This window comes from Globicephala melas, chromosome 2, assembly GCF_963455315.2.
Source record: "Globicephala melas chromosome 2, mGloMel1.2, whole genome shotgun sequence".
Lineage (NCBI taxonomy): Eukaryota > Metazoa > Chordata > Mammalia > Artiodactyla > Delphinidae > Globicephala > Globicephala melas.
The window spans coordinates 34,975,690-34,989,335 of NC_083315.2; the positions used below are offsets into that span (position 1 = coordinate 34,975,690).

Consider the following 13,646-nt stretch of genomic DNA (forward strand, 5'->3'; position numbering starts at 1 on the left):
TGATAAATGTGTGTATTCTGACTGCTGCAGCTACCACCTCCAGCTGTTCCCCCATCTCTCTCTCTCTCCTCAGGCCCCCCTATTCCCTAAGACACAACAAAATAGAAATTAGGCCAATTAATAACCCTATAATGGCCTCTAAGTCTTCAACTGAAAGGGTCTCATGTTGCTCACTTTAAATCAAAAGCTAGAAATGATTACGCTGAGTGAGGAAGGGATGTCCAAAGCCAAGAGAGGCCAAAAGCTAGGCTTCTTCACCAAACAGCCAAGTTGTGAATGCAAAGGAAACGTTCTTGAAGGAAATTAAAAGTGCTACTCCAATGAACACACAAATGGTAAGAAGGTGAAACAGCCTTATTGCTGATATGGAGAAAGTTGTAGTGATCTGGGTAGAAGATCAAACCAGCTACAACATTCCCTTAAGCCAAAGCCTAATCCAGAGAAGGCCTTAACTCTCTTCAATTCAGCAAAGTCTGAGAGAGGTGAGGAAGCTGCAGAAGAAAAGTTTGAAGCTAGCAGCAGTTGGTTCAGGAGGTTTAAGGAAGAAGCCGTCTCCATAACATAAAAATGCAAGGTGCTGATGTAGGAGCTGTAGCAAGTTATCCAGAAGATCAAGCTAAGATCATTAATGAAGGTGGTTACACTAAACAACCGATTTTCAATGTAGATGAAACAGCCTTCTATTGGAAGATGCCATCTAGGACTTTCATAGCTAGAGAGGAGAAGTCAATGTCTCGTTTCAAAGCTTCAAAGGACAGGCTGACTCTCTTTTTAGAGGCTAATGCAGCTGGTGACTTTCAGTTGAAGCCAATGCCCATTTACCATTCTGAAAATCCTAGGGCCCTTAAGAATTATGCTGAATCTACTCTGCCTGTGCTCCAGAAATGGAATAGCAAAGCCTGGATGATAACACATCTGTTCACAGCATGGCTGACTGAATATTTTAAGGCCACTGCTGAGACCTACTGCTCAGAAAAAAAGATTTCCTTTCAAAATATTACTGCTCATTGACAATGCACCTGGTCATCCAAGAGCTCTGATGGAGATGTACAATAAGATCAGTGTTGTTTCATGCCTCCTAACACAACATCCATTCTGCAGCCCATGGATCAAGGAGTGGTGTCGACTTTCAAATCTTATTCTCGAAGAAATACATTTTATAAGGCACTAGCTGCCATAGATAATGGTTCCTCTTATGGATCTGGGCAAAGTAAGCTGAAAGCCTTCTGGAAAGGAATCATCAGTCTAAATGCCATTAAGAACATTTATGTTTATGGGAAGAGGTCAGAATATCTATGTTATCAGGAGTTTGGAAGAAGAATTCCAACCCTCATGTATGACTTTGAGGGATTCAAGACATCAGTGGAGGAAGTAACTCCAGATGTGGTGAAAATAGCAAGAGAACTGGAATTAGAAGTGGAGCCTGAAGATGTGACTGAATTACTGCAATCTCACGATAAAATTTTAACAGATGAGGAGTTGCTTCTTATGGATGAGCAAAGAAAGTGGTTTCTTGAGATGGAATCTACTCCTGGTGAAGATGCTGTGAAGATTGTTGGAATGGCAACAAAGGATTTAGAATATTATAAAACTTAGTTGATAAAGCAGCAGCCGGGCTTGAGAGGATTGACTCCAATTTTGAAAAAAGTTATACTGTGGGTAAAATGCTATCCAATAGCATTGCCTGCTACAGAGAAAACATTTGTGAAAGGGAGAGTCAATCAACGCAGCACACTTCGCTGTTGTCTTCTTTTAGAAGTTGTCGCAGCCTCCCAGCCTTCAGCAGCCACCACCCTGACCAGTCAGCAGCCATTAACATTGAGGCAAGACCCTCCACCAGCAAAAAAGATTAGGACTTGCTGAAGGCTCGGGTGATGGTTAGCTTTTTTTAGCAATAAAGTATTTTTAAATTAGGGTATATACATAGTTTTTTTTTTTTTTTTTTTTAGACACAATGCTACTGCACACTTACCAGACTACAGTTTAGTGTAAATATAAGTTTTATATGCACTGGGAAACCAAAAACTCTGTGTGACTCACGTTATTGCAATATTTGCTTTACTGTGGTAGTCTGGAACCAAATTCCCAATCTCTCCTAGGTATGCCTATATTTGTAAAGTATTTGTCTCTCATAAAGTCTCTGAGGCATCTAGCAAGTACCAGGGATGAACTGGCACTCAACAATGTTAGCTTCCTTCTCTTTTTCCTCATATAAAGATAGAATTAAGGAAAGATGCTCATGTGAGCAGTAGATGAACTACCTGCCTACAAAAGTGGATAGTTCAGAGACTGTACATACCTTTTGTCTTCCCTCTATAATTACTGCATTGATTTAAGCAAAAATCTCTCCAAATTTATTCATTATAATCATCCTGTGTAAAACAATTTTCTGTTATCAAACCTGGTCAAAAATTAGGGTAGTTTTTTAACCCAGTATTTTAATTAATAGGTTTACCATGCATACTACATATATCACTAATTTTCAGAAAAGTAGAGAATACACCTATCAGTAAAGTCACAGGGAACCCAGCAATGTTTCTTTGACCATTCAGAGGGTATTTTCGACTCTTTCAGTATCTCTCAGAGTCAATGTTATGAACATGGGCTGGTATTTATGCTGGTGAAGTAAAAACACATCTTTTTCGAGACATTTACATACTATCTGAATATCATCTCACTCCTCTCGACATCCCTAGATGTTGGGGAGGGAGTATATGCCATCCCACCCTCAGCTAAACCCTCATCCAGTCAGCAGTGAAGCCAGGACAGCTCTGTAAGGGCTGAATTCGAAGGCAAGTGAGCAACTTTGGTTGCCCTAAACACAGGTCATGAGTAAGGGCTTGAGTGAAAAGAAAAAGGAGCAAAGCTTCCAGATCCCTTTTCCCAGTTCTGTCCTATTGGCCAAAGCCATGTATTTATTATCTCAGTGCTATCCCACACCCAACCATGAGAGCCAGCTGAAGAAAATTCAAAACAGAATGGGGCAGTGGGAAGGGGAAGATGGAGAGAAAGAGAGAGAGACTGATTTCGATTGATTTTAACTCTGCAGCCCTAGGCTTACAATGAATGCGAAGGCTCTTACCGCATCTGTAGCTTGCTCTGTAGCTCCTGCAGAATCTCTGTGGACTGTTTGTGATAGTCTAAAGCTGCCTCTATAAACACGGCCAACTGGCTGACTTGTTCTACCTGCAGCAGAAGTGGAAAATTACTCCATGGAGGCCAGCGCCTGTGTAATGTTCAGAAAGAGAAGAGACCAGCAACAAAGACCCGGCTTTGCAGGGAAGCGCCCTGTCTGCCTGGGCTCTGGTCTATTTCATTTCATTTCATCACGAAGTAATGATCACACAGGTCATGGTATAGAGCTATAAATGCTGGAAAAACATGTTCAAATTTATTTGTGATTATGAAGTTGATTTAACTCAATTAAAAAAAGTCTACTTTTCCAATTAGATGATCTTCTCAGGAGATGTTTATGCTATAAAGTTCATGGGTCTGAAAACGGAGAGATAAAGCTTTTCCAATTACAACTGAAGCCAAGGTTTAGTAAATGAACTGCTTCCTTAGCGAAGTGTCTCTACGGGCACTTTCTAGCTAAGTCACATCAAGAAACTAAGTAGAACTTCCCTGGTGGCGCAGTGGTTGAGAGTCCGCCTGCCGATGCAAGGGACACGGGTTCGTCCCCCGGTCCGGGAAGATCCCACATGCCGCGGAGCGGCTGGGCCCGTGAGCCATGGCCGCTGAGGCTGCGCGTCCGGAGCCTGTGCTCCGCAACGGAAGAGGCCACAACAGTGAGAGGCCCGCGTACCACAAAAAAAAAAAAGAAAGAAACTAAGTAAATTAAGCTGTTCTCAGATAAGAAGGGAAGCCAGGAAGTAGGGCACGCACCAGGCCAAGACTTGCCAGCCCCCTATATGTTTTTGTTGCCCCCTATATGTTTTTGTGGCTATCAGCGCAAAATCATTTCCCTGAAGAAAACAGCCCAAAGGAATGAACTAGAAAGACTCTGGCAGCTCTCTTTCCCATGAACCAAGACATTCATGAAATTAGTGACCAAATTACAGTGGACGCAAAAAACTAAAATGAAAAAGTTACGTTACATAAAAAAGCCTGGAAGGCCTGGGGATGCATAATTTGAGGAAGAGCCATCTCCAGTAGGGCACTGGGGCTCCCTTCCCTGCTTCCCTACGTGTTTGAGGGGCTGCTACAGAAAAGAAGGATTCATTAAGCTGATTTCCACAAGCCTCAGAGGCAGGACCACTGGGTTGAGGTGATGGGACGGGGAGGGGGTGGGAGGCAGCGTGAATCCCGTGAACTCCAGAACCAGACAAAGGCACAAATCAAAATCAATCCCCCTCTTTCCTAAGCTTCCCCATAGTCTATGCATCACCTCCTTACTTCATTTGCTAATCAGCTTAGCGGAAAGTCTGCCTGTTTATTCACCGTTACACCCTCACCCTGCAAAACCAATCATGGACTCCTTTGCCTTCAAAGATCTAAGCTATTTTCATTTGCTATTATCGACTGTGCTTTAGCTGTCTATACTTTCATTTTCCTTGCCCATGTACACCATTTTAAACAGGGGTTCATGTTCATGTAAGATATACATGGACTTTCACTTGAGCCGTACTGTGATCAGCGTCTGCAAGATGAAATCCCACTGTATTACATTTATTTTACCACACTCTGTGGCTGGAAGAGCAACAAGCCTAGCCTTAAATTTCCAAAAACTCAATAAACAAAACAAAGACAGCCTGGCCCCTACAAAATCCTAAGGATTTCTTAAGTTTCACCTCTTTGGCTTTTACACGTACTTTTAAATAAGTCCAGCACCACAGCCTAACGGGATCACAGTAGAATCTGCTATGGATTCCTTACAGTGTAAGAGCTGTGTGCTGGTTAAAATCTGCACCACACTTCTCTAGCTTTAGTAAAGTTAATTTATATATGAATACCCACTTTGAAATATGGTTGACATCTTATAACTTTTAAGGGAACAGTGAAAGGTAGTTGAATGAATATTCCTTGAAACACACTTGATGTTGGGAGGGGGGATCACCAGCTGTCATCTCTGATGTGACTAAAATACTAGATTATGTATTCCAGAGAGGCATTTGGATTCATTGGATGGCTGACTTTGGGAAGGAAATGGATCTTGGGCTCCCTTAAAACCTGGAAGACAACAGCAGTGCTGTACAGCGCCTGCACATAGTAGGTGCTCAATGCAACCACGGAAGAGGTGGTTATGAAGCTGTAAGTCTCTTGTTGACAGTGAAGCCATGTGGTGCCCCAAGTGGATTAACTGCCTTTCCCTGCCAGAAAAATGGAAGCTTCCAGCTGTCCCCAGGCCATGAGCAGTGAGCTGTATGCAGGTGGCCTCTGCTTCCCAAACCCCAATGAGAATTCAATACCTGGACTGGCAGAATCAAGGTTGCAATAAACCCAGGCCTGGCAAGAGTCAAAACCTGTCCAGAAGGTAAAACATTTCTTCCACTGGCCACACCACTCAATTTGGCAAATTCATCTATTGAAGCAGGAAACGTCACCTGGGATGAGAAGAAAAACTTAGTTCCACTGCCACCTGAGACCTGTGCTGCCACTTGGCTGGTGCCGTCTTGAGAGTAAAGTGTGACCTCACACCCCGCAAGGGTTCCCATGACACACACAGTGGAACAGAATTATCAGAGAATTAGCTCCGGTCTCTGAAAGTAAAGTGCACTTGCTGTTACAGATGAGGTCACACCCAGCTCAGACGCCTCAAGTGAGAAACTCATGATGCAAACAGACTTCCCTATGGGACAGCTAGAGGTGAAGGAGGCAGAGGCCAGACAAAGGCAATGCTCGCTGACAAACGGGCGGGGTGAGGACCATGACACTACCTGGGAGGTACACGGAACCATGAAACCAGAAGAGCTTTTGGTAGACAGAAAAGTGGCCCCCAAACACGTCCAAGTCCTATTTCTCCAAATCTGTGAATATATTACTAGATGGCAAGAGGGCCTTTGCAGATGTGATTTATGTAAAGGATCTGGGATTAGGAGATTACCTGCATCACCTGGGTGGGCCCAATATAATTCCAGGGTCCTTTAAGAGGAAGGCAGGAGGGTTAGAGTAAGAAAAGGAGATGCGTCAGTGGAAGCAGAACCAGAGTGAGAGATTTGAAGATGCTTCACTGCTGGCTTTGAGGTGGAGGAAGAGGCTATGAACCAAGGGATGCAGGTGGCCTCTGGAAGTTGGAAAAGACAAAGAAATGGGTTCTTCCCTACAGCCTCCAGGAGGAATTCAGCCCTGCCAATACCTTGATTTTAGGACTTCCAACCTCCAGTCTTCAAGATAATAGATTTGTGTTGTTTTAAGCCACAGATTCGTGATGATTCAGCAGCAATAGGACACTGCCATTTCAGAGCTGCTTTGGCCTATTCTCAAATGAAGCAAAATCTAACAATGGGACTAGCTCTGGTCAGGGACCCCTGTTTATTTATGGGTGATGGGAGTTGTTACCTTGAGACTCATAGGAACCAAACTCATGGTGCTAATGAACCCACTGAGGCTGTTGGAAGTACCTTAGCTCTGGGGATGGGGGCAGAGACTAAGAGCGGGAGAAGTTCCCAAGAGCTGTGGAAAGTGTCCAGGGACACTTGGGTGGGATCTGAGCCACTGGGGGAGCCTGTGGACCAACAGCCATTGAGGGGGCTTGTGGAACTTTGGTTGTACCAAAGGAAGAATGGCTCAAAGGACTCCATAGTAAAGGCCCTCTAAGACCAACTCTCTGCAACAGGGATATGGAAATTGGGGTGGGAGAGAAGGAGCAGGGCTGAGAAATCTCCTCAGACCTTCCAACAATCAGTTACCAAGGGACTGGTCGGTAGCCAGGTAAATGGGCACAGAGGCACACTCTGAAGACCACGGAGAGAACAGAGAGAACTTGACGTGAATAGGTAATGCCCCGCCCAGATCCTTGGAATACACAGTACACACAGCATGCGTGAATGCAGAAATGTGCCTCTCCTGGGACTGGCAAGGTGTCCCCTTTCACAACTGAAATGACGTACTTCCAATGGAGGCCACTTTCGACGTGAATGGTGGTAATCCAACTGATTTCTGGCTCTGTCATATCAAAGACTCCACTATTTTTGGATTCCTCAGAGAAGCTGGAGGAAAATTTCTCAGGAATTTTGCAGTCTGGTCTTAAACAGATGCCTTTTCCAATAAGGCAAAGGCCTTTATTTAGAGTTTCTGAGAAAGTTTGAGTCAGGCCATTAAATTCGTATTAAATTAATAACATGGATAGTAATCCTCTACACTCTTATTCTCCACTTTATACTTCTAAAGAATTTCTTGCATGCAGGGGTTCATTGGCCTGACACTGTAAAGGTGAAAGTGACTTTCTAGGGGCATATACCTGAACAGAGGCAAAACCACAAGCAGGTGTCAGGTCTTTCACTCTCTGTCGGGAGTGCTTTCTTTCTACTAGTCCAACACTTCCTAAATGCCTTATTCGATACATCACAAGTCCCTTGATATGTCAATAATAAAATAATAATAATAACAGTGGTGTGGAAGAGTGCAATTGTCAAATAAATTTGAGAAACCGCCTTGTGTATCCTCTTTTAGGAATCTCTTGGAGATTAGTTTTTCATATATTCATATAAAGACTCTGAAAAGTCTTGTGATAAAGCAAACCTGTTTCACTTTGGTTAACCCAGGCTTTCCCAAACTTATTTGACCATAAAGACATTATTCACGCAACACACGCTACATCCCATGGAATGAATTTTGGGAAACACCCCTCTAGACCAATGGAAAGAACCCAGGAATCCGGAATCTAGTAATTCCACTTGTTCTGGGAGCCCATGGACAGAGGGAGGGTCCCCAGGCTGGGGGTTTGTATCAGGAGAGCTTAGAGAATATTGCAGGTGCCTGGACTCATCGGTCTGAAATGGCATCTTCTGTGTGATATTTCTGGCCCCTGCCAACGTCAAAGACCTACATTCCATTATGTCGCATCGTGAGGAATAAACTTCTCTGCGAAGACAGAAGAGGAGAGTGTTAACAGGCCTAGGGGTGATTTAGCATTCCCAAGAAATGGCGGTGGAGACTGGGAAGCAACTGCTGAATATCCTGTACCCCCACCTCAGAGCTAACTGTGGGGGGCAAAGGGGCCCCTCTCCTAGGGGAGGGCTGCTCTGGGTGCCTCATCCCAGCCTGGCACAGCAGAAAGAACCAGCCCTAGACCTGCCCTTCTGGGCTCCTGGGAAATCTCATGGACCAAAACACCTGCTGGCTTGCATCTGCGTGTAGAGTAGGAAGCTACTCAGCTCCGGATAAGAGGTGATGTGATGCTCAAGGGCTCCAATCCAGCACTTACTGACAAGACCCCGAAGGACAACAGCATGGCGCCAAAGGAGACCCTCCTCTTTGATTACCCCATCCCCAACTCTGCCAAAAATAGGTAGAAAAACAGATGCCACTTTCCCTTAGGAATGAATGTTGGAGTAAACAACTCAGGGCCTTCTCACCACCCCTTCCTTCTTTCCACGTGACAGGAGGAGGAGTGATCCGTCCAATTGGTGAGATTAGGGGACCCTGACACCCAGGGCGACTGGACCCTGTGCTGGAAAAGCAAGAGGGGCCTGGCCCTGGGGTCTGTATTCTTGAAGAAAGTGGGTTTGTGAAGCAGCTTTTCTGCTCTGCCCACCTCACTCTCCCTGAAGGTGGCTCTAAGGTCTAGACGAGGTCTGGGGTAAGTAGTTGGAGGCCAGTGTGGACCCAGGCCCAAGCTGCCCACTGGATTTTCCAGACGGTCCTGTCCTCTAGGCAGGAGGCTGGTTTGTCATGCTTGTTTGGCTGCCCTGTTTGTCTCTCAGTTGGGAGAATGCAGATGTGAGGACAGATGAACAACCACATCCTGGAAACCTCTAGAAAATCCTAGGAAGAGTTGCGTGATCTGCATTTGGAGACCCGGGAAAGACCAAGCCTGTTAGTTCCGGTTGGAGTTCTCACACCAGACAGATCTCTGGCCGACAGATTTTGTAGGCAGTATCTGGTGAAGCTTTTATCGTGTCTTAGCCAGGGCTATGGGACGTGAGGGCTGGAGAGGACACCGCCTGTTGCCTGGAGAGCGAGACTTTGGGGTTTGCATTGTTAGTGCCAGACAGAGTTGGGCAGGTGGCCCCAGAGCTTCAGACACGCCACCTCAGATGGTCTCCCTTCCTTCACGCTACTCTGCTTTTCACTTTCTCTTTGGAGGGAACACTTGCAAGCCCTTTCCCCAGTCCAGCTTCACTCCTCCTACTGTGGATGAGATCGAGGAATGTTCATTCATTAGTAGGATGAGTTCTCTGCTCTGCATGGCCAGAGGTTGTGGATCTCAGCCTGTGTCTGGGTGTGAGTCAGGCTGGCTCTGCACCGGGGAGGCTTTTGCCAATGAGGGTGCAATGAGCAGAGACTGCAATCGGGACGTGGGTTGGCCATGCCATCCCCTCCAACACAGGTGACCAGGAGGCCTGTGTCTTACAGTCATTGGGTGTTCTCATCAGTTGAAAGGGCTTCCCCTTGATTCCAATCTGGTTTTTGTGTCAATTCCTCAATCAGTCAGAACCCAAAAGGATGATCAGTTCTGACGGATACCCCAAACCTGTAGCCCACAATGAGATAAGCATGTCCCACTTGTGTTTGGAGAAAGTGCCAGGGCCTCCGCTGCCTGCCACCATGTCCCTGAGGCCACGTGTTTGACAGAGTCTGTCCTCAAGAAGCAGGCATATACCTGGTCTCTAGCAGGTACCAGGTCAGGTGGAATGTCCAATCCATTGGGCAAAGGCAGGGCCTGCAGACCCACTGTGTTTAATCCGGGAATTAGACAGATCCCAGCCATCTTTAGTTCCTGGATGAAAACCCAGCCATCACCAGCCACGCTGAAGCACAGCTCTTCATTCAGAGCTCCCTCACCATGAAAAAAAGCAGACATGGATACAGAAGTCTGAGTGATGAAGGAGGGACATGAGGTTGGTGACCCAGAGGGAGCAGGAAGGCAGGGTTCTGTGAGTTGCAGAGCCACTGGGCCTGGCCTGGTTGCTGGAGAAGGGTCAAGGACAGGCCTGAGGGTTCAAAGCATGCCTCATCCCAGCATGTATTGCTTCTTTGTCTTTCCCCTGATAAGTCACACCCACTATTTATCCCCAAGCACCACGCAGTTTCAGTATTAGCATGTCAGGTCCAAGGGGAACTGGAGAACATTTTCTAGACCTTGCCTCATCAACAGGACTGCCAGACCACCTGGATATGGCCAGACACTGTCATGGGAAAAGACAAGGTTGTCCCTTTCTAGGTCTACTTGCTGTTACCCCAAGAAGAGAAAGAAGGCAGTCTTCTGGAGCTTCCACGATAACTTGTGAGTCTCCTCAACTATAAACCTGGGAGGGGCAAAGGTAAGAGCAGCCTCCCTATCATAAGTCACTCAGTAAATGGTAGCTTTCGTCACTGTCATCCTCGTCTCACCACCATCAGTTTCCTTCGCACTGCCATTATCTTGAGAATCAGCAACCACGGCACGCAGGGTAACCACTACAGTTGAAAATGGCGCTAGGAAAGGTGGGAAGAGAAAGAGGTGGAGCCTACTTCCAAGGCAGCCTTTGAAAGTCCTCCACCGTTTCATTATTCTGGTCTCCTCCCATCTCAATGGCCAGTTTCCATGGCTGCCAGTGAAAGACGTGGACCCAGGCCCTAAAATGAGGGAGCAGCCCATGCTCCTCAGAGCTGAATGAAGGCACCCCCCACCCATCCCAGGAAACTTTAGGGGAAACACTGCAATTCATGCCTCTGCAGGGCCAACACCAGGACCTCCGTGGGGCTTGAGTTATAAGCTAGCTCTTACTTCTCCCAGGGTGGGGTGGGCAGGGGTTAACTCATTTGTGACAAGCAGAACACTGTCAACAGATGGACAAATGACTGAGTTCTTATAAGGAAGGGATCATTTCTCATTTTGACTGATACTGAAGGGAAACGGAGGTCTCTTGGGTCAACTGCCAAGACCAGAGCAACTGAGACAGGCCTCCCTGATGGAGTACTTTGCAATAGCTCAACACAGATCATGAATAAAGGTCATGCATAAAGCGCGTGGGTTAGACAGCACGTCTGACACATGAGATTCAACCTCAGAGTTTAAATCTACCTCTAAAGTACCCAGGACTGGAAGGGCAATGTTTGCTGCAGCCTGATAAGGAATACATGCATCTGATACCTCACACTTGAAAAAATCAAATATGGCAATCCAAGACAAATGGCCTATTGCTCGGGGATAATTTCAAGGAAATTTCTATTTTTAAGGGAAAGCAAACAACAAAGAAAAACAGGGAAAACTGTTATCCCTCTTCCCATTTCTCATAAGATGTAAAAGAAAAAAAACCTGGTAAGATATTTAAAGGAGAAGCATAACAGAATGCACTTTTTGGTACTGAGGTTTAATCATGGGGATTTCACATTGTTTCCTCCAGGGTTAATGTCTCGTCAACAGTGGACGTAATTCCCCCACAACACCATGGCAGATAAAAGGTGCTCAGTACATTTGGTTTGACTTGACTTGAAAGATGCAAGACCTCAATGTACCTTTTAATCAATTATTAGAAGTGGAACACAGTGTTGCAGAAAAATAAACCCTCTGACTTGTTCCAACAGGTTTGAAAGTCCAATAGGTCCGAAGCTAATGCTGGGCTGAGGTGGCTCGTGGCATCACAGAAGCTGGACTTAGGGTGGGAACTCCAAACGGGGCAGGTGGCCAAGGGCTCTTCCCATCAGGCAGTAAAAAATGCCAAGTGACTTCTCATTGCCAAGGCAAAGAAGGGTGGCCTTCAGCCCTCACGGTGCCCACTTGGGGGTTACCATCCTCTTTAGTTACATTTAATCTAACTTTACTTGGACAAATAAAATAAGAGCTGGTGGCAGGAATCACGGTACGATAGGATGTTAGCATTTCTGAGGGGTATGTGTCAAGACCTTCACAATCCCCAAGTTCACAAGCACCACTATGGTACAGCTGAAAAACTTAGGTCATGCTTTTATATCCCAAAGGTTCACTATGACAAGTAAAGGCATCAGAGAGCTGGGTGATGAGTGAGGCTCTCCCACTAGCCAAGAGAGCTGCTCCTCCTCAAACATCTGCCTCACTGAGCGCTCTTCACAGTCTTAGCAAAACTGCAAATTACCACATGACTTGGGCTTTCTATTCTCCTGCAAAACCACCAATGCTATGGCCTCAAACACAAAGGCTGGTCTACGATGCACTTCTAAGACAACCCCACCTCCCCAGGGCCAACCCGAGCACATCTCTGAAGCAATTCCAGGATCAACAGGACTTTTCCAGATCTGAGATTTGAGTCAGGACTTGCTGGGTATCTGAAGCTATTTCTTAGGCAGGAGATAATGGTTATGGAAAATTCTGGAAACTATGTAACAACTAAGGCTCCAGAGCTTCTCAACATGCTGACCCTAGTCATACAGTCAATGTTTTCATTCACATTAAAGTCTCCTGTTTGGTTTAAATACTTACATCATTTTCTAAAAAATTAAACATGCTTCTTTCAGCCAACTCCTTTGACTCTTCAAATTTTTCTACTGCTTGTCTGACTTCTTCATCTGGTATCTTACCTACTCGCTTCTTTTTATAATCGTAATCCAGGCGGCGGCCTTCCAGCTTTTTCAGGTGATGCTAAGAGACAAAGTGGTCCTTTAGAGAACTGTGATGCTCAAACACAGCACAAAGAAATATTCAGCATTTCTGTGAAAATAGTCATTGCTTTTTCTTGGCATAAATTCTAGGGGGCAGGATCCCACCTTACACTTCTTTTGCACGCACTCATCATCTATTAGAGGCTCCCTTCACCGCCGGTCTACAAGGGATATTTGTGGAATGAATGAATGGGTAGACAGATGGATGGATGGATGGATGGATGGAAGACAGAATGAATGAGTGTCTATATGGAACATAAAGATGCAGTATCAGTATGCAGATTAATTTTCCAAGGTTCTCTATAGGACCCCTCACTTAGGCTCCATTAATGTCCAGATAATTTCCAACCAAATTAACTATATCCAAAAAAAGTATGTTTCTTTTGGTACTACTGTCAACTCCTCACTAAGAAGTAGATTATAAAAACACAAATTTCTAGTATCCTCTAGAATACTTATGCATCTTCCATAAAGTTCCCAAACAATTACAGAACAAGTTGAATAAATGCCCTCGATGAATGTGATACAGAGGACAGATGCTCACAGGCAACCTCTGAAATGATGGAATTTCTTTTGAAGAATATGATCTCTTTAACAAAGTAAAACAAGTATAAATATTAGAGGTGTCCATTCGTGGAATGCAGTGCCTTGTGTGGTAGTAAGTTTCCCATCACAGTTTGTGTTCAAGTAGAGGGATCCCATGTCAGAAATACTATAGAAGGGATAACTGCACAGGGCAAGGGAGTTTATGACCATAACCTCTGGAAAACAGATATTTGATATTGAAAGTGTATGTGAAAACAGATTGTCCCACTGAAGCACGTAGGTAACTTGACTATTCTTTTTAGTGGGAAGCACTGGTTCTAACCTCCATAATGATTGGGTGAAGAGTATATAGGACAAAAAGTCAGAATCATCTCTCTTCT

At 45.2% G+C, this 13,646-nt stretch overlaps 1 protein-coding gene across 3 annotated transcripts in view; it reads right to left on the minus strand.

Annotated features, from left to right (window-relative positions):
• SH3GL3 (SH3 domain containing GRB2 like 3, endophilin A3) overlaps window positions 1–13,646 on the minus strand; it is a 145,764-nt gene that overhangs the window by 23,218 nt on the left and 108,900 nt on the right. For all 3 annotated transcript variants that reach the window (XR_004044046.2, XM_030878498.2, XM_030878499.2), the window contains 2 exons: window positions 12,542–12,700; window positions 3,083–3,186 (listed from right to left, as the gene is read on the minus strand). Coding sequence is in view for 2 of the 3 variants with exons in the window: in XM_030878498.2 (XP_030734358.1) it covers window positions 3,083–3,186; window positions 12,542–12,700 (263 nt within the window). In the remaining variant the exon portion in view is untranslated. The remainder of the gene's footprint in view (window positions 1–3,082; window positions 3,187–12,541; window positions 12,701–13,646) is intronic.